Genomic DNA, 27,516 nt, shown 5'->3' with positions numbered 1-27,516 from the left:
CCCCCCCCCCCCCCCCCCCCATTTGAATAAAGTATTCTTTAGAATAGATCCTGGATGACGTTACATTATAGATAAAGCCCCTCACTATCCTAAATAGATACCAAACTACCTAATCCGAGGACCATCAGGGAATATTATTTCTTTTCAAATTAAAGAGCCACTGCAATTTCAAGAGTATGATTTCACATTTCCCCCCAAATTGTTGCAACAGTCCGCTTTGAAAAGAAGTTTTCCGCTTCTATTTTTAATTTCAGCCATTCATCTTGCATTGCCATATGCCACCACGCAGACAGTTTAAAATACCACGAGTCCATAAAACCCTTGAAATAAAAAAATAAACAAAAGAAAACCTGTACAGCAGTTTGTCCCTTTGAATATGTCTTGCTCTCCCTTTCTTTTTTTTAAAGCTGCCGAGGAGTGGCAGGGTAAAGGATGCTCAGCCTGTCCAACCGTCCCTGCTGTTCATGTCACGACCTGGTGTGCAATATTCAGAATATTCGTCTCGTACTAAGTGCTTACATTCGCTCCTATGCAGCAGAGCATTTAAAATAAGTGCTTAAACATTCGTTCCTATATTTATCATGTTATTAATTGCTGTATTTATTATCCTACATATATTAAATGTGAATATTCTCTGAAATATGTAGCACGTATTACATATGGCTTGTCTTCAGGTAGTCACCTACAGCTTCTCGTCTCTTCTGCAAGTCTTAGGTGACATTTAGGCAGATCTGGAACACTGTGGCACTCATCAAACCATTTTTATTTCGCTCACAAAGCAAAATAAAAATAGCTCCTGCAACGCCAAAACAAATCTCTCGGGGATCAAAGCGAGTGCAACATCTTCCACACATGCAAAAATATGGCTGATTTGAAAACAAGATAGATCAAACGCACTTTAACTCGGCGATTCAGGAAATAAGCTGAAGACAAGGTTTTAATCAATAGCTTTCCTGCTTATCAGGCTAGCAAAGATATGTATTTTATTTATTATATGCTAGAAACGCCACTTGTTGGGGTTGGCCAACTTTTGCTAAGATCCTGATATAAGCTATTTGTTCATAAGATTGCATTGCCAAATTAATTGGCCTTAAAGTTTTCATGATGGGCATCGGATTCAGGCTACCTTAAAAATAGATATACTTTTGGAAACATCTTCTGCCAAAAGGAACAAGGGGAAGACCGACTTAAGAATTAAAATCTCTCTTTGAAGTGTTTTGGAGCAAGGACTTACAGTTTCGGCGGCGACAGCCTGTGTTTTAGAGACGGCAAAAGATATAATCTAAGAAAACCAAATTTGCTCAAATTAAAAGCCTCTGTAAAACACATTTGTACAAGTTCAGTAGATTCTTAATTCTTAAGATTATAAACTCTCTAAACACATACGAGCACATCTTCCGCCTGCTCCTGCCCCTACAGCATCACCACCGCTCCCCACCCCAGGGTCAGGACCTTCTTACTCCTGCTATTCTGCACTCAGCTGAGATTTGAAACTCTGAGTAAAGGTCTTTTTCTGCTGACATTATTCAAAATATTTGCTGGTACCCAGATAATTCAGGGAAAGCAAAAGGGTCAGGACCGCCCCAAAGCTTAGAAATGGAAAAAGCAGGGAATCAAGTGACAAAAAAAAAAGAAAAAGGCGTTAAGACTCTGATTTGTATGCCTGCTTTAAAAAATAGAAAATTAAGATTTTCTTCCCTTCCGTTAAAAATTGTTCTGCTAGTTGCAATCAAATTCCAAAAAACAGTATTTTTTAAAAATTTTGATTATCTACGAAACTAAGAAACACCTTCGCATTACACAGTCCCATACTACCTTCTCCCACAGAAGCAATGACTCACGAAGAGCAAAAACCAGAAAAATGCTGTATATGATGATGTAAAAGGGTGGTATTTTAATATACATTTATACATTTTTTTTACACTGCTTCTCTTGGCTGCTGTTAAAGCCTGTGCAGGGGGCTGGACGGCCAGAGCCAGTATAGCTCTTGGGGAGGGCGGGGGGAGCGGAAAATCAGATTTTTAATAAATGCCAGAATGATGGCTTCTTTCTCCTTGCTACATATTCAGAAACCACAACAGCTTATACATAGATAACCAAGATTAAAGCATCCTTTTCATTTCCTAAAACTCTGGTTAAACCAGCAACTTTTTACTCACCCTGCCACAACTTGCTTTTAAAAAAAAAAAAAAAAAAAATTCAAAAATCTAAGGGAGCACTTCCATGCTCCAAGCTGCCAGCTCAATTTTAGGGCTTTAAATATTGAAAAAAAAAGGACTGCCACAAATGTAGTGTTTCACAAGCAGATGGGCCCCTTTGCTGTAAAGCTCGGGCACTGGATGTACTGACTCTGAAAAACTCATTAGAAAAACCTCTTCTTACTTCCAATTTCTTTTCAAACCTCAGGTCTTTCCCCTGCATGTTTCCCTGCACCTTCTTGAAGATGCAGGGCTGCCAGAAATAGTAAAACTCAGGCTTGTATTTGTGCAAAGTCCGCGTTGGCACTGCAATGTCACAAATCTTCTAGACTCTGGACTTGGTCCTGGAGCCAAAACCAGGAGAAATTTCCAGCTCTTTGACCCCAATATGGTATTTAGTAAGGAACAGGCTGTTGTCGTAGAGGCAACATCAGCATTTACGATACACGTATCTACCAGCACGTAATCTAACGGGGAACCTCCTGTGCCAAAAAAACACCTTGAATTGAGCACAGGCTGCCATCAAAGCGGTCCATCACAACCAAGTTCAGTCCACTTTTTATTATACGGTTTGGATGGGTTTGGTGCTCAGTGAAGGCTTAGTTTAAGGTACCCTCACCAAACACAGCTCTTGATTTCATCTTCTTGACACAGCCCAGTAGAGACGCCAAGCTCTGCCCTGCTTTTGGTCATCGGCTTTTGGCCATCGGCTCCTTGCAAAACCAGCAGATGACTTTGCAAGGTGAAGAGACGCCCATGTCCCACCAGACAGAGCCCTTGCTCTTCGTTCTGCTGACTCCAGCTCCAGTCCCCCCAGTGCCACTGCAGACCCTGAAGGCCACGGTGGTGACCTGTCCTCCTGGCAGACGCCCCGTTAGCCTTTTACAGATACTTTCGCATGATCTGCTGGGATAAGAAGTTCCCCAGCGCACAGCCCACGATCCTACTGAATTCAGTGTTTATATTGTTGGCTAACCTAATATATGAGCAAGCGAGCAATAGTTCAATTCTAACAACAAAACCTCAAATATTTGTAAGTGTTTCAGACTAAGGGGAATAAATAAAGCCTAGAGAAGAGAGGATGGGTGGAAACAAATGCTGAAGAGCTTTGAAAGGTAAAGAGCACCACTCTATCGTGCACAATTGGAACAACATCCCAGTGACTGCACATCCCAGGGAGCATGCTGAAGAAAAAGCCATCAGGAGACTGCTGGAAGGCTCGTGGTTTTAATCAAACTCTTCCACAGCCAAGACGAGCATTTTCTGGAGTGCAGGCCCCGCGATCTCCAGCGAGACCCAGAGTGACATCGAAATGCAAAAGCCAGATCCTCTCCCCAATTACTCCGTCCAAACCAAACCAACCATAGACCGTATTTGGAACAGCAACCAGCCTCTGACATTCAACTGTAAATATTTTTGGCCCAAACAAAAACATAGCATAAAGGACTCTTGTAATCAGCATAAACACTTCCACTAACATTTTGTTTAAAAAAAGCCTGTATAAAATAAATAACCATTTCTGTGCAGTGCATCACTTGACACGGAGACTCAGAAAATCAGAATAAGGCAGAAGCAAAGTAAAGCAAAGCTCACCCCTTCTGTTATCACTTAGGAGGAGCATTATATTGATGCACTGATCAATTCCAGGTAAGAAATGATTCCCAAGTGGTATTTAAGAGCCAGCTACAGACCTCTAAAGACTTTAAACATCTTAGCTCGTTGAGAGATCTGCCCATCTTCCCTCACCGCTAATGCAAAGGACGAGATAGACTGATCCTGGACAAACAGAACAGAAAGGCCGGGTGATGGATTTTTGGGTACCAGCAGCTCTTATGACCAGTTCATCAAAAAAGCAATTAATATTACATTTTAACAGCCACTGAATTTGCTCAGGATGGATGCTGAGCACCACTCCATCACTACTCCCTCCCGAGTGTAGGAAGCACCACATGCTCCTTTACAGAAAAACCCAAAGACCATTTTGCACTGAAAAAATGCCCTTTAACGCATGCATATTGGAGAGCAGCAATCTATTTTGGGTCGCTATTGTAAAAAATGCAGCTTATGAAGGGTGCCTGTGCCCAGAGCTGGGTTTTTGGATGCCAGTTCCTAAGTACAGACTCAGTTAATGAGAAGTGGATTTAAAAAGTAGAACTGGAGAGTAAGCGTAAGCACCAAACCGAATTAAAGCCCTAATGAGGATTAAAACCCTGTAGAGTTTATTAACTGTGACAGCGTGCAACCTTTATCCTATTTCTTCAGCATTAGGCAGATCTATGAAACATCCATAAAGACACCCTGAACGATTCAGTCGGTCAACATGATATTATTACACCTTCAACAATTTTCGGTCAACATAATGCTGTTAAATCCCAACTTTTCACCAGGGGACAAAGTAGATGTGGGAGCAAGGTCAGCGCACCCGCTCCAGATTTTCCAAAAGCTATGAGTACTTGACAACAGGATGTTTAAATACCATTTCTCAGGCACAACTGGAAAATTCATTGGGTCTAGAAGAGAAGACTTGCTAGAAGATGACAACGACTTGTTGCCTTGTTGATCATGGTCCTTTCTTTCTCCAGTTTTTCAGCATTTCCGCTGGACACCACGTGTGTGTGTGTATCTCCTGATGGGCATTATCAACGTTATTTGCTCCCACTGGATAAACCCATTGCCAGCGCCTGTGTTCCCTACAAATGCAAAACTCCCAGCTATCCCAAAAAATTTGGCTTTACAAGCAACTCGCTTTGTAAACTTCCCAATAAGAACTTGTAACAGTCTCAGAAAATTTATTTGTTAAAATAGGAATGATCTCCATACAGTCGTAGAAAAGACGGATTTTTCCTCTCCTGGTGACCCAGCAGCTCTTCCGTAACACGTACGTGCACACACACGTGTGCGGGTGTTTCCTGCCCTCTAGGAAGAAAACAAGCAATGCACACTCTCCTTTCAGACCCGTATCATCAAATACTGACAATGAGAATAATGCCAGGATGGCAAGAAATGTTTCTTTCTGAGTGTGAAGTTTGCAAGAGTTGATGTAAAACACAAAGATAGGAGTTAAGTTTTTTAAGTAAAGCCAGGCACCACAAAACACTTCACATTTTCTGCTTGTGTATAATAGAAACGGAGATTCCTCTTCTCTTCAGGAAATAAGATACGAACTCAGGAAGAAAGGAAATATCCCGTTCTCCCTTAGGGCCTTTGATAGACTTCCTATAATTTCTATACAAGGATGAAAGGTACGAAATATTCAGGGGAAAAAAATAAAAAAGCAGCACTAGGATTCTTCCTATTCAGGAAATCCCTCCAAAAATCAAATCTAGATACCAATTTTTAGTGGCTCTACAGGAGCTTTGTTTTTTTGTTTTTCTTTTAATAGGTGGAATAAATTTTCAGTGTGTTACCCAATGAATCAATTGGCGCTTCTGCTCACAGGGATTTGGCACTAAATCCCAGGAACCTGCTGATATCCTACCAAAAAAAATAATTTAGTGAGCTATTATCATATGCAGGATTTGATTTTTTTTTATCATTTGATGTCTGTTTTAAAATCCTTATCAGACATTCCCATTTTTCCCCCATTTATTCTCTAAGGTGAAATTTGGCTTCATAATTACATTTGCACTTACCGTAACACAAATGTCTTATTCCAAGATGACTCAGAGGAAAAAACACATTTTAATACCTACTGAATTTTGCCCATGGTATTTACCTAATATTTTCTGATGATGTCTCCCTCCTCCAGTCACTTCTGTGGGCTTGAGTGATATATATAACTTTCAAATAGGGCAAAAAAAAAAACCCCAGGAAAAAAGTATACTTGTTTTCTTATTTGACTCAAAGTATCTATTCAACAATAATTACGCTGTATGCATGAGTAAATGACGAAAAAGAATCAGTTTCTATTCTTAAAAAAATCCACACGTATCTCTATTTTCAAAAAAATATATATTAGCAATGCTTAGCCAGTGTGAAGAGCTATACCACTGCACACACCATAAGGCATATGACTTCTCTGAGATTAGAACAAGGAAAACCAAGAGCAATTCAAGCTCTCCTAATACACTTGATTTGTATCTCATAAAGGGGTCTAATGAACAGGAATAGAAGCCAATCCTCTGTTCTCAGTAAGTCTTCGACACGCAGTCAATTGAAAACAGCGCACGTAGGCATCTAGGTGATGATGATCTCTGCAGCAATCATGAATTTACATGATTAAATAAAACAGACTCAAAAAATAATTTTATTTGAATAGGCCTTACGGCTGCCAGCTACTAATAAGAGCGTTAGTGTTGGAGAAGTAGCTACTGCATGTACTAAAATGATATTAAAATCCAATTTTTATCTCTGAGGCTGTTACTGCTCCGTGAGGGCTGGGAAAAAAAAAAAAAACATATGCAAGGTGGCTTCAGCTTCAGTTTGTACTTGTATGGACAGGAGAACAACCGCCGAGCGGTGGCTTGTTGGGTCTGTCCCTCCTGTTCTGAGATGGAGTAACGTCTAAGGAAGGGAGAGACGCAGCTGTGAAGCAGAGCTAAATTAGGGAAGGAGCAGAAAATGAGGAGGATGGCGATGAAGTCTAGTAGCACCGCATACAAAACCTGCCGGCGCATCGCATCCTCTCTACGGCTCACCACCGAAGTTGGTGACGTTTCTGGACTTGAAAAATAGATGCAAAACTGTAAGTTGCCGGAATTAGGCAAAGTCTAAATCTCTCTTTTTGTCCAAACGCAGGTTTTAGTGTCTCACTCTTATCTCACATCAGGTTCAGCCTATTCACTGGGTCTCAAGTCACACGCGTGGGCGCACGGAGAATTATGGTTCCCTGCTGTTCTGCTCGCTTTCTATTTATTACCGAATGCATCGTGCGTCTGGTTTGCATTCACAGCCGTGTCCTGCGGCGGGAGATAGATTAAGCAGCTTTTGTGGTTCCCCTTTGGGTCACAGGCCATAGGCTGAGACAGGCAGGCTTAGCTCCCTTTTTTTTTTTTTTTTTTAAACAGAGGCTTAACACCCAGAGGAAAGTACTCTTGCAGGATATCAGACTCTAGCTTAATCCCTATCTTGGCATCAAGGAGTATTATATCATACTCGGGCTGGATAAGTATGATGTAATTTTCCATGCTCGTATTTTATCTTAGCATCATATTAAAATCCTGTCACTCTCGTGTTTGCTTTTCCTCGGAGAACTCAAATCATTAATGCATCATGCTGACTCCAGCCTGCAAAAGGTTTTTTTAATCATTTTTATGTTTGATTAAGGAGGAGGAAAAATGTCTTTGAAAGCATCATTGGAAGAAGAGGAGTGACAAATGCAAGAGGAGTCTAATTACGAAAAGGAAAAGTTCTTTTAAAAATGCTATAAGCTTTCCTGCAAAGTTTATGTTTTATTTTTATGTTCATTTTTACATTTTATTTCTATGAATGTACCTGCAAAAAACACACCCCAAAAAACCCGCACTAAGCCCTGCACTACCACAACTGCTGGCTCCTGCCTTCCCGGCTGGCTGTCACGTCCCGGCAGAAACCTTCCACTATCACCCCCGAGCCGGGAGGCAGTGGGGTGTCCTGCCAATGGATTTTATCCAAGAGATGCAAGTGTCAATGATGTTTTCCAGAACTTACGGGTGGATTTTACAATGAGAAAAAATAGACTGGAATGTCATTACAATATAATACCGAACCATTCCCCAATACAACACTGAAATAAGAAGGCACTGAAGAATTTTTCCACTAACCCAGTTATAAAGTTCTCGGATTCAGAGAGTTGTTGTTGGTACTAGTTTCTGACTTGACATATCAAACATCTTTTTTTAAGTCTTCTTGTGCTCTCCCTTCTCTTGTCCCTTCTTCCCAGTACCTTCCATGATCACCTTCCTTGGACCAGTATCCCAGTACCTTCACAACCACCTTCCTTGGACAAAGGTCCATCTCCAACCTGCCAGCCTCTATAACTCAGAGGTATTTTTTTTTTTTGCTCTTCCCCAAAAATCCCAACCACAACGGGAGAAGTCAAATCAATGGATTTGTCCTGTGAGACAATCTTCCTGCATCAATGTATCATCGGGTTAACAAGAAAGTCCTTCAGAGCTCCCAGCTTACCTGCTACTCTAGGAAATAAGAAACCCAACCTTTGTCATTAATAACTTTAAAAAATTATGGGTTAACGTGTTCATCCTTACACCGCTCCCTGCCCTGCGTACGTTCCCACTGAAACGGCTCATGCTGTTCCTGTGCTAACACGACTCCTGAGGAATAACACGGGAAACGTCAGCACGCTCCTGCAACCTTCCCCCCCCATTACTCATCCTCCCGCCGTTAGACAGACATTAATAGGGAAAATGAAGTGGAAAATCTGAAACGAGAACAACATCTTCTGTGGGTGTTGAGAACCCACCTATTGCATCTCAGCTGGTGGCAGGCAGGACTTGGAAGAGGAGAGATGGGAAACTCGTCATCCCCATCACAGACTGGAGCCTGCCTGCTATTTATTTTTAGAGATGCTTTGCAGGTTCCCGTCTATAATATTGTCACATCGTAGCTGAATTATCTATAATATGCTGCAATATGCTTTCAGAAAAAAGCAGCCAGGTTACCGTCAAAACTCAACTAAACCAAAATCTTGTTAGCGATTTTCTCAAAGTCTCAACTGTGGAGCCATGCGGTTACAAGCATCACCTTCCTAAAAAGATTTCAGTCAAAGCCTTCAGCCTTCTGATTCGGACAGCATGGTTAGAAAATATCATCTGTAACAAATCAAAAGAAACAAAAAAAACCCCCTCTCTTCCTGAAATAAAACTTTTCCAGAAAACGCGTCTGTGGTTCTCGCTTCTCCCCGTGGAGGAAAGGGTGGTATGGAGCACCCCTACAGAAAAGTGCTCACGTAGAGCAATCAGGAGCCCACCATAAAGAAGAACAGAGTCACCAGGCAGCCACATCTGAAAGGTCCGCTGACAGCAAAGGTTTCAAACGCTTTTTTACAAACAAAAAAGTGTTTTCCTCCACCTGTGTTCACCGAGAGTCTGTTCTATCAAAAGCATGAACTGAGATCCCATTCAGTCCGTGTTTTCACAGTGAAACCAGTACACAAATAAATTAATAGGTTACTTAGTGGTACAAGAAGTAGATGTGTGACCTGACCTGAGAGGAACCTGCAGGCTATCTTTAGGGAAATTTGCTCAGCGCTTTTCAGGCACAGCGTACCAGCATTCCTACTGTGAAGTCCAATGCATCGCCAAAAATAGCACTTGAGCTTTGTAAGCCAAATCCTGTCTTTCTGTTGGCCCTTCCCAAGCAGAAGACACTATCGTAGGAAAAACTGCCAGTGTATCATCACCTTCACCACAGGCTCTTTTTTTTTTGGCAAGCTTCCTCAAAGAGAAATTATTTCTCGTCACACCTCGGCTGCTGCAGCTGTAGAAGCAAAGTCTGTGCAACAGACCCCCGGCCAGCCACGGACCTTCTACACCTCCTCCTACATCAAGTGTTGATAAACAGCCTTAGGCTGAGAAGAAATTAATCTAAATCTATTCAGATTAAGATTATATAGAAAAAATCCCATATTCCAAGCAACTGTACCAAAATTACATCCTGCATGGGAAGAGCCGACTTGCTCAGCCAGGAATGGTTCGTTTCCATTCTTATAAAACTTTTCACATGAGTTTAGCCTGAATTTAAGTAACAAAAGGGACTCTGTGAAATTAAAGCGTCTTTTCAGTAATCAGATGTAATTAGAAAAAGTCTTTAAAGAGTCAAGAATGGATATGATGACAGAAAGGGCAGTTGGAGTGGGGAGGTTGATTACAGGCAGAGCAGTCCATGGAAAGTCAGCATTTCCCTTCTTGAAGCCCTTATTTTGGACCCTGCTCAGAAATCTTGAAATCTGAGAGTCTGCCTTTTTTTTTCCAGATATTAGTGCCAAATAAATAGTATGAACACAACTAACACGCAAGAATTTCCATGGTGGCACAGAGGAGAAGAGTAACCATAACATCTTTGCACATGAGCGCTGGGTTCCCAGGATGTGCAGATGTACGTTGTCCACCACAAAGTTCTGCAGGTTTGAGAGATCCTCGTAGACACGAGCTCCGTTCAGCCAGATCTCAGCATTGAATCCCACGCACCGCTTCGTGGAAATGTTAGGGCATATCATCATATCATAGTGTGGGGGGAAAAATAAAAAAAATCATCAAAACAGGTTAAAAAAAAAAGACACAACGTAGATGGTCTCGGTCTTCCTAATAAAGGAAGGATGCTGCATCCCATGAAGAAATACATGCAGGACACCAGTCCGATAAAACCACTAGTCTCATCTAATCCATATTCTGTCACCAAGCACAGCTGTTCCTTGCATTTTGAAGGGAAAAATGAGAATCTTAATCCCATGAAAAAGTTTCTTTTGAAGTTCTACACTGACAGGTTGCCCTCGTGTCCCGAAGGAGAGACGCTTGCTTGGCTCCTAAAAGCTTTGTGGGGTTTCAGTTTTATTCTATTAATATTTTTCTGTTAATTCTGAATACACTCATCTACATACCAGGTCTTCAAAGGAATCCTGCTAAGCTCCTGCTGCTAATAACCTGTGGTGACAATGAGTCTCCTAAGCTAATGGGGTTCGGTATAAGTAGGTGCTTCCAGCAGTTTTGCTACTTTCTATTCCATTAAGTGCCCCTGTCCTCGTACTTCAGGACTAAGAATTTTCATTCCACTTTCTTCACGCTATTAATTATTTTGTCTGCTTCCCACTTTTTCCTCCTCTAATATTTTCAGTCAGTTAAATGCTCATGATTACTTGCAACTATGATCTTTTCCTTTGTTTTGGTTTTTTGTTTTGGTTTGGTTTTTAAACATCTTAGGTAATGTTACACCATTTGGCCCTGGAACTCCATTCCTTTTCTCTTTATAATGGTCTGAAAAAGGCATTAGACAGTACCACTACTAGTACATAAGCTAATGAAACATCGCTCAGCTCTTTGCCATAATGAAATACTTTTTTCCCCTCATTAAGGTCTGCTCCGCAAGGCTTGTCTACCTTGTGTCTCTGCCAATTAACTGTTACCATGCTGAAAATTAAATGTTCTCCCCAAGCTCAACTCACTAACGCAGCACGGTTTATCATCTGAAATAACCATCTTGTGATGGTTATTCACGAACGTGCAGAGTGTCTTGTCTTCATCAGCAAGAAATTAATCCCAGGTAAAGAAGGTGAGGGTGAAGTGATACTTTATGACATGAAGAAAAAAAAAATATCTAATGGCTTTGTGCCACCAGAAGGGGAGATGTGCCTGCCCCACCGCTCCCGGGCAAAGGTTCCCTCCTCTCCCCCTTCCTCCACACAGCGCAATGCTGGTGTTTACTGGACTTCTACTGAACTTAGCAAAAGGACACAAACCCAGCTCTCCTTCCACTCCAAGGACTTGCCCTAGGTTAGCTAACTGAGCCAGCACAGACCCAGGGATGACGAACCTCTGAGACAATGAGAGGATGGAGCAAGGCTGCACAGCCCTCGGCAAAGGCAGACAGAAGACCTGGACTGTCTTCTCCTGCTTTACTGTCACACTAAAACCACAGTTCAATGCTTATTACCCTCTGCTTTTTTCTGCGCATAGCAGATTTTCAGGAGACTGAATATTTCGGTTAGCAAATCTGACCTGAACTGCATAAGCGCTTTTCTAACTAATCATTAGCTGATTACACATGGACCTATAGCTGCACGTATTTATACAGAATAAAAAGCATTTCACAGATTCAGTTGCAATTTGGGTGCATCACAGAACAGTTCGATGGTGTCCTTCCACAGCCACGTAACCACCTGCATGTAACACTCATTCACTAAATAGCATATAGCCATTTAAGCAAATATATTATGGCACATTATATCCTATAAAAGCTTGCAAATAAAACTTTTCAAAATATCTTGGCATTACATAGAGTTTCAGCAGACCCCAAGAACTAGGGACGCTTAGGGCAGTGCAGAGGGACTTAAAAAAAATATGTTTGCATCCCAGGTCTTGCTATCACACTATAGAAGAGTGCCAAAGGGGCAGGAGATAACATGCCTTTTTTTTTGTGCTCCACAACATCTGCTTGGAGGCACCTCCCTGGACATACAACTCAGTCCCTTTCCGTTCCTCTGGTTTTTAAGATAGCCATTTTCCACTTACGATTATGAATACACATTAAGTTAAACACAAGACATATTTATAGTGACACTCATTCACATCAAACAACCAGCTCCTAACAGCTTTCCAAAATTAAAGGAAGGGAAGAATCAGGTCACTTGTTGCCCAAGAAGTTGTCTCACATCTTTTATTTCCCTTCTGTTGGGCAATTTCACATCAGACTTCTTCCAAAAGTGTGCATTAATTCATTACCTAACCCTGAGGGATAAAACATCCTTGGTCACAAATGGCTGAAAATTATAAACATCTGTTAAAACAAAGGTCTTTCTGCAAAGTCATTCACTTAAGAAATACCAACAGAACTAAATGAATTGAAAGCATCATGGACAAATCTGTTTTCTGGAGGGATGTAAAAGAGCATTCACTAAGAGATGTATCTACTCTGATAACAAGTTTTTCCTCATCTGATGAAGACCACGGAAAAAAATGTAGAGACTGGTGAAAAACAGAGAAGCAGGTGACAGACCTGATAAGCAGAACAAGTGGGATGGAAACAAGGTGGGGATGGTTGAGGAGCTCAGAGTCAGGGCTCGTCTCCAGCGCCATGGAAAGGGGGAGTGAGAACCACCAGTCAAGATCTTGAATGGATCTGAGAGGTATATGACTGTATTAGTCAAGGCATAAACCAATGGCCTTGGAACCTTGCAGTAAGCTGAGATGGACAAAACCTGAATTCTTTGAACTATTTAGGTAGAAGCCAGTTCCTTGCACAGATTAAGCTTAAGATGATGCTCAGATTACAAGCAGGATCAAGAGAAAGGTTTTTAATAACCCCCAAGTTCTTCTCAAAGATTTGATTCAAGTGCTCTGCTCTTCCATCAGCTGCATGTTTCCTACCAAACATCAGTCAATATTTAGCGCGTCTGGTTTTCTTCTTTTAAATACTTGAATTGTGGTTTATGAAACTTTCCTACCTCAGTAGGAGGACTGCAAAAATGCACATAATATATGAAAAAAATGCCCAGAGTCTGGAGTTGAGGGGCACTTGGGGAAGGACAACAGCAACCCTCAGCGTGCGTTATTATTCTGCTAGCATTAAAATCCCATTTTTCCCTATTTCGTCTATGTGCCTGCTATATTTTACCTTATTAGGAAGACGAATACTGTGGCTGCAGAGAGATGCCCAACGTTCAAGACAGACCTGAATCAAAATACTCTAATCATCCCAGACACTCTTGACGGTTCTCTTGCTCCCATAGTCAAAGCTTCTCTTTTCGAAGGGTCCTTACTGCTGCATTTTATTTGCTAAATGAAGCGGACTTGGCCAGCTCGCTGTTACCAAATACTGCCCTCACCCTGCACGGATACACCGTGATTTCTCTGGAAATCCATTAACCGCTGCTAGCTCCATTAATACACCATCTTGCTCCTGATAAAGACATTGGCAGCTGTTTTGGACAACGAACCAAGACCTCTGAACACAACTGCAGCCTTTCATGTCCGTGCAGCCTTTTTTCTAAGTCCATCTACAGCGTAAAGCTTCTAAACCTTAGCGCTAGACCAAATTACGCAGTCGTTTCAAACACTGCATTAAAATACCATCCAGCTACTATAAAAGGAAAAATGAATGGTTCCAGGAGGCAGCTCTGCAGCAGACAAGCCAGCGTGGCTCTGAAGATAAGAGGCAGCTGCCAGAGGTAAATATAAGCATTAGTTATGGATGTGATGTCCTTGCTCATTTACATTTCGACAAGCGCTGGAGATGCAGACCGAGCGCGGACAGGCAGCTCTCCCCGCAGGGCTGCAGACGCAGGGGGTCTGCAATCAAGCCCTCGTTTGCCATCAGTGCCACAGCAAGGAGAGGTTGCAACTACAAAGCAGTGTTGATTTTTACCTTCTCTCCTCTCTGACTGCTTCTCCTTAATTTCAGAAATACCAGTAGCTCCAGCAACACAGGGCCATACTCGAATGTTAATGCATGGTCAGACACAACCTCGTAACAATACGCCATGATTTACTGAACAATCAGAAAAACCTGATGGCACATTATGCTTTGCAGGGTCTTCCTGAAGATCCACATGCTCATTCCATAACCCTTGTAATACCCTGAGGACAGGCACTGACTACACATCAAGAAACAACAGATCGCACCTTGAAATGGAGCTCAGTTCACAACAGTTTATCTATTCCTGGCTCCAGCCCCGCTCGAGCAGGTGCTGCTATCACCCAGCTTGTACCCTCCTGGGTGAAATAAAGTAAAATGAATTCTGTATGTGCTGGGAAGAACTTGCTCAGCTGAAGGTGATGGCACTGGCAACTGCCGGTACACAGGAGGCAGTACTTTTGCTTTGTTGGAGTCCTACCTTCTTGTTGGACTTCAATATAACATTTTAACCCGTTAACCTGATTTAGATCCTTCAAGGTCATCCAGCAGAACAGTTGTATGCAGGCAAGAGTCAAAAAGTCTTGCCTTATTAAAAGAAACACAGAGTTGACAGAGCCAACATTTCTGCCTAACTTAAAAATGGGGCAACTCATGGGGGCAAAGCCATCAATTAAAGTCATAAGTAAAGAAGTACAGTATGAATAAACAGACAGGAGACGGTTGCCAATTGCAGCTGTGTCCTTCAACACTGTAGGCTTCAGGCTGCTGGGACAGCAAGGACAAAATGTCCCCACAAGGACATTTTGCAGTACCTTTTACCCAAGCATCAAAATGTGCCAGAATAAAATATCTAGTTTTACAGATATTACTGCAAAGCTGAACAGAACAAACCCAGGAAGAGAGACTGATATAAATTTGTAACTGTCATGAAGGAGAATGTTTCAAACGAGGAACTGCCAAGCGCTCAAACCACAGGACACTGCTTCTAATCGGCGTACAATAACAACGCAGCGAGCAAGCACGCAGACAGAGAGGAATGCGGCATCACTGCAAATCCAACAAAGGCATCCTCTCCCCGCGCTTGTGGGACTACAGCTCAGGAAAGTGGAAGAGAAGAGGCTTGACCTGGTATAATAAAGTCCAATCTCAGCTCTGATGCCTCCAGACCTGAAGAAAAGGATTACTCCAGGCCACCTGCGTCTCCTCTGCCCATTCAAGACTATTAAGGGAGGGTGACAATTGTCACGGCAGGACCCTGAGGTTACAGATCTCACAGGAGCCAGGCTGTCATCACAGAATGATCACATTAGCATTAGCCATTTCATGGAAAGTATTTCTATGTCAAGTTGTCATCCATGTATATTCCAACCCTGTTTGATGAAAGGGATCAGCAAACATCAGCCCCTGTGCAGAGCACAGAAAGTAAAACAACGCCCGAACCCCTACGGGCAAGTCCAACCACCCGCACTGACTACGATATGGAGTAGTATGGAGTAGATTTACGTAGGAACCTCATCAGAGCTCAAGAACCCATCCCAAACATACGATCTCAAGGCTTTTTACATAAGAATGTTTATTTCAAATTACAGCTCCCTACTTCTAACTCCTGGCTAATAACCCAAAATTCATAAAGAGGTAGAAGACAACCAAGAAACCCAGGTCCGTAAGTGCCTTGTCCACAGAGCCAATGGCTCCATCAGGAGACACAAACTCTCCCACTATGCTGAGCAATCTCATCAGTGATGCTGGAGGTAGAAGCCCAATGCTACTTACTCCCACCTCACTCACAGAGCCCAATAATTTCCTATTTCCACTCACAGTTCAGATAACAGATTTCAGAACCAAATGAAATTTCTTCGAATTCCCTCTTTTGCCGAGTTTTTGCTCTTCTTTTAATAACTGCTACACTGTGCAGGCTGCCTATATAAAACTGTTCAAAGCCTTGGAAGGCACTTGGTAGATCCAAGCTGCTCTTCTTGATGGTGTAAGAAAGCAAGCGCATGCCAAAACGACATTTTTACAATCCTTTTTTGAGAGCCACTACAGTACAGTCTTTTCCAGACAAACTCCTCTGAAACTTTTAGTGTACCAACGAGCTATGCAAAAAACATCAAGCATTTCAGCCTCTGAAAAATAAAGTAGCTGCTACATACATCACCGCTCTATCAGGAACGGCAGCTGCCTATGAGTTATAGGAGTCGTGGTGGGACAGTCATGTCTGAAAATCCTCAAAACCACAACCACTCCATCCATTTGAGCCAACTATAATGCTCTTTTGTAAAACACACAAGAAGAACAACCAGCCCATTGGTTCCCAACAGTGCCAACAGTCCAATTAGTCACGACCGGGATTATCAGACATCAGCATTCTTTGTAAAGTTCCAAAATGTCAAATGAATCCTACTCTTCCATCCCGATTCAGACGGATCTGAATCTAAGTCACCTCTCCTACTCCCCGAGCCAGAGGAAGGCCAGGAGAAGACCTTTTATCATGGTGAGGTTCCAGTTACAGCATCTCAAATTCTGCTCTAGTATGTGAGCATGAGCAAATCGGCAGTGAACCTGCTACCAGAGAGAGGTCACTGTCGGATAAAATTTGGTGGTCAGGATGCTAATGTTGTAAGGAGAGTGATTAAAAAGCACGAGTGCTGCCTATCTTTAACACAATTCACGGCTTCTTACAAAATGATTTTGTCATGGAGATTACATCAACCTTCCCCACCAGAGTCTTGTGCTCCTTTGTCTTCCCCCCAGTCACCACAATCACCACACCCTGATCTTTCATTTATTGTACTAGATATTGGTGACAAACCCATAGGTAAGTGACTACCTGAGATTCGCAAGCAGACACATCACCAGAAACATTTTGGAAAGCACTTGAGAAATTCATGCTCAGCCATTTCAGGTAGCAAGAGGGGCTCTTTGATCTCAACAGAAGGAGCATCTAGGTAAGACTGTTTCAAGCTGTTTCGATACAAAACCTGGTGGCCCAGGTTCAAATATTAGAAGAAACAGTTTAATCCAACCTGCCAAGTTTTGCAGCAAGGCGGCTGAAGGCACATTGCTGCACATTGTTCCATCATCACAGCTGTTGGGAAGTAGCCTCCAGCAGAAGGGTGCTTATAGTTATATTTTAAACTTTTCTAGCAATTGCTTAAGTCTGTGCCCAAGACGCAGGAAAAAAGTACAAATACCACATCCATTATATGCGCACCACAAAGACACGGTAAGAGCGTTTGTTAGGGGAGATTCAAGCCTTGCACAAAGGCAACACTTAACTTGCAAAGATTAAAGCTCAGTAACAGTTACTGAGCTTAAACACACAATCTCAAAAGGGGAGAAAAGATTTTTTTTTTTTTCCTGACCCTAACAACAACACATCATGTGCTTACTTATTTGCGACACAACAGACTGCTCTCAGAGACATTACTCAATACGCTGCTAATTCTTATACAACCACATGACAACAAGGGGGAATGGAGGGACTGAGCGTGGTGTGATGCCACGCTCAATGTTCTTAAACTGGGGTGGGATACAAGAACACTAGATGCAGAAACAGCCAAAACAAGTATTGCAGCAGAATAGAGCTTATATACTTTGGAGAATATACGAAGAAAACAGAGGTGTTTCTGTTTACTGGCCACAGCATATAATTCAAAATTCCTGGAAACCATGTGTTTGCTGACATTGTAATCCTAAGACAGACCATAAAGGAGAATTTAAACATTTCATGCAGTGCCAGCCCCAGGGTTAGCAGCAGCGCAGACTACACTCAAGTTTAAGAGCGGCTGATCAAGTTGTGTCTGCTCCAAAGCGTCACACAAGGACCCAGGTTGTGAAGGGTCTGAAGAAAAGACAAGGGGAATCTCCTACAGAGGATCTCCAGCTCCTCCCATACAAGAACCATGACTAACACAGGCACTTAGGACCCCACCAAAAATTTCCTGGAGGTCTTGAGGTCACCGCTCTGCTGTGGGATGAATCAGTGCTACAGTTTAAGGAACGACATATGAAGACTACTACTTGTATCATATACGCTCAGCAATGCACAATTCTGCTTTGGAGAACACTTACACAACCGTAAGTCATTAAAACAGTTAAAGACTATCACAGAATAAAGTGCAAACCTGCTTTCCAGGATCAGCGTAGAAGGTAAAGCCAATCATTTTCTAGATTCATACACATTAGCTTCTCCTACGTTATTTTTACGTAAATAAATAAAAACGGAAAGAAACTCTACCAGAGCTGAGTGTACATCTCAAAGCATTGAAAACCATCCCAAGCGTTGCCCTTTTAATAATAAGCATCATGTACAGACCTCTGCTAGTTTGTACGGTAAGATCAGCTTCTCTCCTACTGTCACCGTCTTTCTGGTAACCAGGGCCTCAAACAGCATCTCTTCTTTCACCTAAAACAAAAACCTTGATGTTAACGATTACTCTAGGAATAACTTTTTTTAAATCTAATTTTTTTAAAAAATTAGAATTTGTAAGTGTAAACATTTTCATAAATTTAAAATTTATAAATTTAATTTTTAAAAAAACCATTAAAACACTTTTGCCAACCCTTGCAGAGTTAATGTTCAAAGCATAAGAACAAGCTGGCCATTGGGAGGAGACAACTCAGCACATAAATCCAGCATCAGAAATCAGACACCACGGTATTCAAAGGAACCGGATCTTCCACATTCAGTCATCACATTTCTAGCAATTTCCCATTGGTTTCCTTCGTTCCCGGTGCAGCTCCTCCCTCCCACACTTTTTGCTGGCAAAATAAGTCAACTTTCTAGTGTTGTCAAGATGGCATCATACAAATTACTCTACAAATAAGCAAAATAGTGTCATCAGTTTAAGAGACATCCAAGTGGAGGGGTTTTTTGGTGTTTTTCAGGGTGGAAAGGAATTAGAAGGAGGAAGAAACCTTTTGAAAAGCACCTGATATTTACTCTCCTATTTGCACCTGATATTTACTCCCTAAAGACACCAGTTCCCGGCAAGGCGACAATCTATAATCAGCTGTAACAGAAACCAGTTTGCAGAAAAAAAATCAGTTGTGTAAACACAGACACTTTGGCAAATAGGTAAACGGTGCCAACAAATTAACTGGTACCTACCACGAATAGTTGGGAGAAAGCCTTTTTTCAAGTTTCAAGTCCCTCTTATTGTGATATCCCCTGGAGAAATTCAGAAGCGTGCCCTCTCTACCAGAATAGAGGTGATACGCTTATACATAAGTTAGACCTAAATACTTCGAGTTGTTGACTGCTCTTTGCTAAATTTCAATGTAAAAAAAAAATTGTTACTCTGGGTGAAAATCTTTGAGCCCAGAGTTAGTAGCTAGGGATTGATACGGAGATGATGTTGCTTGAGAAGCCGCACTGAAGTCTATACAACTAGACTATACAACTAAGTCTACTTATCCTAACTGAAAGACTCCATGCAGACACCAGACCTGCTCAGAACATCTCTGATGAAGACTAGAAGCACCAAACCCACATTGCTGAAGCCATCCAAGCCATATTTTTATCCCAGGTAAACCATTTACGATTTGATGTGAATGACGGGAAACTTAGTGGTTTATGTACTTTGACTTACTGGTTTAATCCAGTAATTAGTATGAAAGGCAATGCAAACAAGCCACTGGAACTTAAGAAATCTCACAAACCATCGCAATAATGATGCCTTTCTGTACAAAAAACTACTTTCTACCAAAAATACTGTCATGGGAGTCTCCCTGATAAACTCCAGTGCATTTTTATGGTACTGACTTTTCCTGCAACACCTACTCATAAGAACTTGTTGCTGTGGTGCGGCAAGACGAAAACATCAAGTCACCTGTATATGACCCTCACCTACCAGCAAGATCTATGTCATTGGAAATCGAACGTCAACACCTTGAGGTTCATTTCATTAGTCCTCAGTAATACCCTAGAGCCCCAGTTCCTACGCTCTAATTTTACCTTTCAAAATCAAGCAGAAAAAAAAAAAATCTTCTGGTTCATCCAGAAATCCACAGCAAGTTTTCACATTTGGTTTCTATTCCTCTACATTCAGCAAAATGGTGATTTTTAAAATTTCAGCTCTGCAGGCAAAACGCAGAGCTGTGGGACCACCAGCTGCCCTCCCTCAATCGCACAGCTTGGAACAAAAGTGCGTTTTACACCACCCGTTATCCCACTTCAGGGATGCTGCAAACCCGCAGCCAGCACGCTGGCTTTCTTTAATTATCAAAGGCAACAAGGCAGAGGGGTATCAGATGGTTACTAATCAAAACAGCCCAATGTAATATTCCTAAACAACCTAAACGCTTCCAAGTTCCAGATTTGTCAGCAAACACAGGGATTTTAAAAGGTTTAAACAACTACCCACGCCATCCCTCACCATCCCCATCTAATGTTCACCCTGGTTTCCTTCTCCCTCTGCTCTCCTGACGGATGAGACCTGCAGATGTGCATCCTTCATCTCCAGACCTGCTGCGAGCTGATCCGGAGGGATCGCATCGAACCATCTTCCTGTACAAAAACGTACTTGGCAAGGATGAGAACGTAATCCCGGCATCTCCCTGGGTCTCTGCCTGCAATTACCACCCAGCGGAGCTTGATCTTGATTACTTCATCACCTCTGAGAGCCAACACCACGGGTACAGCCAAATTATCCTAATTTTCATTTAAGGCCACAGCTTGAAGGTAGCTGACTCCTGATGCCAACGAGGAGCCACAGGAGCTTTCTAAAGATAAACTGGGCGCATGCCGATGACTAAGGACACCTGGTGCATGGAGATACTTGCAGCTTCCCCATCAAGTACATCCTATGCTTCCTCCTCCAGTAAGCGTGATACACTAAAATAGAGACAAAAAACATTCTAGCAGATTAGCAAAGTGGAGAACACAACTTATTTCTTCATTTTGTGTCCTGGGAGTTACACTTCTAAGTTACGTTTCATGGATTTTTGCTTTCTGGTGCTGAAGGGCAAGTCCTGCTCTCCCTCTTAAAAAAAAGCTACACGGCCCGAAGGAGTTTATATCTTAATTACAGGGACAAAATACAGATTTAAGCCTTCACTGCCACATGCAAGTCGAAGCAATGCTGAGAGGACTGGATGACTAGAGCTCTAAAGCCCAGTGAAGGATGACCGGCAACGCTGCCATGGCTATAAACGTCGGCGGAGTGTGGCGGGGAGCAGACAGCCAGCGGGCTCCCGCAAGGGCTGGGCTGGAGCCAAGGCAGGCGGAGATTGCTTCTCCAGTAATGCTGGGGTATTATGTTATAGCAGCTGACAAAAAATGAACCATTTCCAACGTGAGAGCAAGAAAACATCGCTTTTTGTCTCTCCTCCCATATTTGAGAAAGGGATTACAGCGTTGAGTGCTCGTTCAAAAGCTGCCTGGTGTGGAGTAACAGAAAATAAATTCAGATTTCTATCAGCTCTTCTTGAAACAGATCTGAACCTTTTCTTCAGACTTTCTTTCAAACAACCAGAAAGTTGTCTGACTCGAGTTCTGGCTCGGAACTTCGCATCCGATGAAGACGAAGATGTCCCTGCTCATTGCAGGGGGGTTGGACTAGATGAACTTTGGAGGTCCCTTCCAACCCAAACCATTCTATGATTCTACGATCCCCAAAACTTCGTCCGGAAAACGGATCCAGAAGAGAAGGCTGGATGCAAGTACTGGCTGCCTCGTAATCCCCACCTCCCTTTTGCTCCCCAATTACTTTCCAAGATGTTTATCACACGAGGAGCACAACGTCTGTGGGATCCCTCTGGGAAGCTGAAGACAATTTTTTAGTAGAAAAAGAACTTGAGCACGTAAAACTCCCATGGAGGTAGACATTAGCGCCAAAAAGCTGACATCATCAATGCAAAAAGAGATCTGGCAAAACTAATTTAGGACACTTGATAACTTATATTTACCTTTACTTGCATTGAGCCTGGTTACCTAAGCCTAAAAACTGAATATAACACTGCTCCATTCAGCAAAGGCAGAATTTGCCTTCCTCACTCCATCCACAGACACTATTTCCAGTATTAGTAAACGTACACAGTTAAAATGTTCCTGCTCTTCTAATGGGGGAAAAAAAAAAAAAAAAATAGTCTCTCTTAAGGCCAACTAGATCATTTCCAATAGATTGCTTTTGTAATAAGCCCACAAACGAGCCTTTCCAGGCTTTTCCCTAGAAAAAAAAAGCTTTCCCCAGTTTTACACAATCCTCTATGATTTCTGCAGAGGACCCATGATATTTGCAGCACTTGCACAGGACTCCACGTCTGTTCGATCCATCAGGCAGCCTTGACATCACACTACGGCACGGTATTTCAGCAAAGTTTAAACAAAGGCTGAGAAAAACCTGCCAAAAGCCTCACATAATCCACACGCTATGTCTATTCTTGAAAAAGACCAAAAAAAAAAAAAATGGAATCAGGGTCTTACTGTAAATGAAACAATGATCTGCAGAGTCTGGCCAAAATCCTATATTGCAGTCTGCTTTTTCAACAAATGCTGGTCTGAATGTTTTAATAAACCAAAAACATATTGGATGGGGTTGTTGGTATCTAAGAAAAATCAAATCCATTGCAGATCATCATCTCCTCCCAGATTCCTTAAAAAAAAAACAAAAATCTGCATATTAGCTTCATTTTATAGGGACACAAATCTCGTTATACTGAGGAAGGATAGCTGTTCAGTGTTGTTGCATTATCTGCTGCAGCAGGGAAATTCCCCCAGTTGTCCTTAGAGGCTCAGAGGCTGCAATGTAAATCAGCTAGCTCACGACAATTTGGGCCAGACTTCCCTTCGGAGGGGGAAGACACCTTAGCTTTGCGTAAATTTTTCATTTCAACCAGGCTGTTGGTTCCCATCCTCCCCATGACGGCCACCGCCCCATGGGTGCTGTGCAGGAGGACCTCTGCATCCCCTCTTCTCGGCTGGTCTCAGAGATGGCCAATTCAGCTCCTGCTTCTCAGAGCCTTTCCACCAAGTCCAGCTGGATTTTTTTGCTTCTCGTTTCCATGTCAAATCCTTGACTGAACAAATCCAGTGATTCATTTAAGGTAAAAAACCCAAACCAAAACATCCCTCAAAGTAAGCATCAGATTAGAGCAGAGCTGGTTTCTTCCATCATTTTGCTACGCTGAAGACCATCCTGCCAAGCAGCCAGTGGCTGTATGAAAAGAAGTTAAACTATTTGTCAGCTAATATTATTTTTATTCCGAGATGAATAAAAATTTCAGTCTTAGCAAGTAATGCCAAGATCTAGAGAGGGGATTAATAACTTTTTCAAGCCAATTTACATTTTCAGCAACAATGGTGTGAAAAGCAAAACTGTATACTGTTCAGTGACCACAAAAAAAAGAGTAATAAAAATAATTACCCAAATGAGACAAAATACAAAGTGTCAAATGTTTCAACCAATATTGGAGGCAACCAATGTCTCCAATTCCATGGATAAATTACCATATAAATGCAACTTTAAGGACAAGCAATACCATCTGCCCAAACCTAGCAATGAATTTCACAAGATCATACCTGAGATCTGCATTGTCCTGATGTAATTAACAAGCGTTTTATGCTGTATATGGTCATTTAGCTTGCAAAAGAATTACAAAGATGAACAGATATCTATCACTTTGCTCATCTACACCAGATTCTAGTGCTTTTTCAAAATGGTGAAGGTAAATACATACATATGTGGTGAAGGTAAATATTTTTTTTTGTTGTTATGTATTTTTTACATATTGTTGACACTATCTGCAAGTGAGCATGGTATCCATGCTCTGTGCTGTACCAGACCACGGCACTAAGCCACCGTTGGATCTATATGGCTCAACTGATGCATCATTTCACATGTACATGTGCAAAAAATAACCCGATACCTTACAGCATGCAGATGTTGCAGAAGGGTTTGTTTGCAGAAGAAAGCCAGGGCAAAGACCCAAAGCCTGGAACTTTTTCAGATCTCTAAGTCACTCTCTTATTCAAAACTTTTTAAAAAAACAATTACTTCTTAAATGACTTGGCACTCTCGCTATGGCCATTTTTAACAGGGTAAGATCAACAACATTCTCCTCCAAACTCATATTTTCCTTCTGTTTATTTCTGCAATCTCCAAGGCCAAGATGCAAAGAGCATCCAGCTGCTTATACCCGTATTTTACAGAAGCTTTCCCCCCGCGAAATTCAAAGCATTAATGAAGTGCTACGAAAATCTGTGACAGCTAATTCCTGAGTTCTTTAGGTAGTGAGATAGCACAACCGTTATTTAAGGGAAGAAATGGGAAGAGCATCATGTGTATACAAAATGACAAGTTATCTTCTGATGCTATCATAAAATCAGCAAAAATTAGCCTTCCAGCAAGTACAAAGGGATAAAGATAATAGTTGTTTTAACCAACCGCAAGTATATTTCAGCATCCTTTGGAGTTACAAGTGGTTTAGAGCATTTCAAGAAAAGTGAGAAGGCAAAGAGAGCTTCTGGCCACCTATATCCACTTCAAGAGGCGTTGAACACGTAAAGCAAGCGCAGGACAAGTTGGCTTATTGACACGAAGACTTTTCTCATAAACAAGTAACGCCACAGCTTCATAACCTGCTTGGGCTAACAGAGCAGCTCTCCTAAGAACTTACTTAGTGCTTTTGCACTGACTAACAGAATTGGATATGGCCCTGGGCCAGCCAGACTGAGACCTACAAACCCTTCCCAAATGATACTGGCACAGCGGTGACTCAAAGAGGACAAAGTGCGTCTGGTAAAGGGTCTTAAACAGCAGATAGAATCAACAGGTTCACAAAAGAACTAGATAAAAAGTGTGGATAATAGGTCCATAAATAGGTACTAAAGGGATGAGATGCACCCTCCAGCACCTCTAATACAGCCTTTGTGGATGCTGGCAGGGTAACAAGAGACAGCAAAACACGGTGAGAGAGCTCAGCATCTCCTACAGCCACCACCTGAACCAGAAGAGTGGGCTGATAGTCTTACAATTGCTCTAGTTTCTTGTACAAATATTGGAACAGATTTCAGGAGCATCAGGGAATTTTGGTGAGGGAGCTGATGGTTGGCGATTGAAGAAACTACTGCATTGAATGGCAGGTTTGCTTTCCACCTAGAACTGGTTTGCAATCTTTCAAATTTTAATCAAAGAAACAGTGTTTTCAGTCAATTAAACCTGAAGGTCAGGAGTAGGGGAAAAAAGCCTACATTTAAAACCTCATTAAAAAAAATCTTCATAACTTTCCACTGGCAAACATGAACAGCCCATATGAACGCTAACACAAGAGAACTTACTCTTCAGTGAAACTGGAAATAAATGCTATTATAAAACAGAGGGGGCTCATTAGGTGTGAACATTACAGGATGGAATGCGAAGGCTTACCTCCAGCAGATCCGACACAATAGGTAGTATTTCAGGGTTACAAATATCAATGGAATCATCCCGGTAAGTCTTCTTTTTGTAACGGATGTTACCCAGATGTAGTATCGCCGACAAGAGAGAGAAAATTCTAAGAAAATTGAGAGAATTGATTTTCACTAGGTTGTTTTTTCTTAAAGCTAATGAAAAAGCAAACCACATCCCCAAACATCCAAGTGCCATCTTCGTATTTGACTCATTCCTCTAATTTTCAATCTGAAGCAGTTTCTGTCTCAAATCTCTAAATGTTTCCTCAAAAATGATGCTGAAATGAAGCATCCAATTTGCCTCATGTAAAAAATATTTTCACTTAGTCAAGTACCAAACTTGCATTGGTACGGCTTTCTTGAAAATTATTTAACACATCAAACCCATGGTTATAAAATGGCACCCCATATTATAAGAAAAAAAGAAATCCTCCAGTAATCCAGATATCCAGATTAAGTATCTAAATATCATGCAATTGCTCAAATTAAGGGGGAGACTGGACTCAGCCATGCAGGTGATCCTTCTTAGTCCCCTGGCACATGTATTTATCACCTCCTTAGATCTAGTCCCCTAGTTTGTATAGGAAGCCTATACAAAAAAGCATAGATGCTTTTATAATATATAAGCATACTGAGACAGAGAAAAGATGTTACACTTCAATTAAATTTATCCAGCCGTTTGTTTTTTTTTTTTAATTTGATCATTTTTAAGTTATATCCTCACTCCTCTAAAAACAAAACAAAACACCAAACAAAAAACTCCTCTAAAAAAGTAGCTCTGAGACTACTGAGTCATGGCTGACTTCAGCGATAAACTCTGTCCCTATTTCTACAGTCTCCGGGGAGCTAAAAATGAATAAAATCAAATTTGATTCCTAGCCTTGCCACCAGCTTGCCTGCACCACACACCTTCACCTCTCCAAGCCAGTCCTTCCTCATCTCCAAAATAGGGATTCCTTATCGTGAATTACAGGGATGCAATTACAAATGTTTCTCTTCTGTAACCATTTCCACAAAGGTAAAACCCTATGTTTTGCTATAAACAATCACTTATAAAAGTACAGTAATACTTAAAATGTCCTTCCTTTTTATACTCAGCTGAAGGTGGTTACTCTTTCGTGTTACAGTTGTACCACGCCAAGGAGAATAAATTTGCTCATATAGCAAAGAATCCGCTATATTTTTTGACAGGCAAAATTCACTAGGAGAAATACAAGAATTTGTGTGCCAAGAAAAGTTATTGCACAGTAAATCAAAAGCTTGAATTTACTGTGACATCCAACTCCGCTCAGTCCAGACTGACTGCTCTACTCTGTCAATTAAATTCCCTTACTCTACAGCAACCTGCACCCTAAAGAGGCTTTAGAAAAACCTTGTCACTGAAACCTGGTTCTTGAAAGATAAGGAACCACACTGACATGTAACATATTTGCATTAAAAGGATGTATTCTTGGGTTTATCCATGCATGTGGAATGGATAGAGAAAAAGCAGTCTTAATTTCATAATTAATTTGTCACAAGGTAGGGATAAAGGATGAGATTGTGAAAAAGATTCTCAGCTGTGTGAAAATTTCTTGTTGGAGCAGAAAGCAGGATGATGTCTCACAGCTAAGGGCTTCTAAGCTGCTGGCTCAGATACATGTTAAAAAAGCAAGAAAAATGATGGTTAAAAGAACAGGAGCTCATCAACCCAGTTGCAAAAAAAAAAAAAAAAAAGTAAAAAGTTGTGTGTTAGCATCTTAAACATCATTTACCCAAGGTGATGAATAGGCTTTCAAGTGCCATTAGTACAAAGCAGTAATCCTCTGTTCCCCCATAAACCTCCAGGATTTCAGACAGAAAGAACCACGTTCATTAAATTATTGTTTGAACATTTTGACTCGAAAAAGCACAAGATTTCTCATTGTGTTCCAGCTACCG

General features: G+C 41.6%; 1 protein-coding gene across 1 annotated transcript in view; it reads right to left on the bottom strand.

Moving 5' to 3' along the window:
- The window catches only part of LOC104081295 (unconventional myosin-IXa-like), a gene marked incomplete at its 3' end in the record, with an annotated part of 56,167 nt that overhangs the window by 12,445 nt on the left and 16,206 nt on the right, over window positions 1-27,516 (bottom strand). Inside the window, exons 7-8 of the mRNA XM_009583985.1 lie at window positions 25,574-25,700; window positions 18,523-18,612 (exon numbers count right to left, since the gene is read on the bottom strand). Coding sequence (XP_009582280.1) covers window positions 18,523-18,612; window positions 25,574-25,700 — 217 coding nt within the window. The remainder of the gene's footprint in view (window positions 1-18,522; window positions 18,613-25,573; window positions 25,701-27,516) is intronic.

This window comes from Fulmarus glacialis, unplaced genomic scaffold (genome assembly GCF_000690835.1).
Source record: "Fulmarus glacialis isolate BGI_N327 unplaced genomic scaffold, ASM69083v1 scaffold568, whole genome shotgun sequence".
Classification (NCBI taxonomy): domain Eukaryota; kingdom Metazoa; phylum Chordata; class Aves; order Procellariiformes; family Procellariidae; genus Fulmarus; species Fulmarus glacialis.
This window is presented reverse-complemented; position numbering and strand designations above follow the sequence as displayed.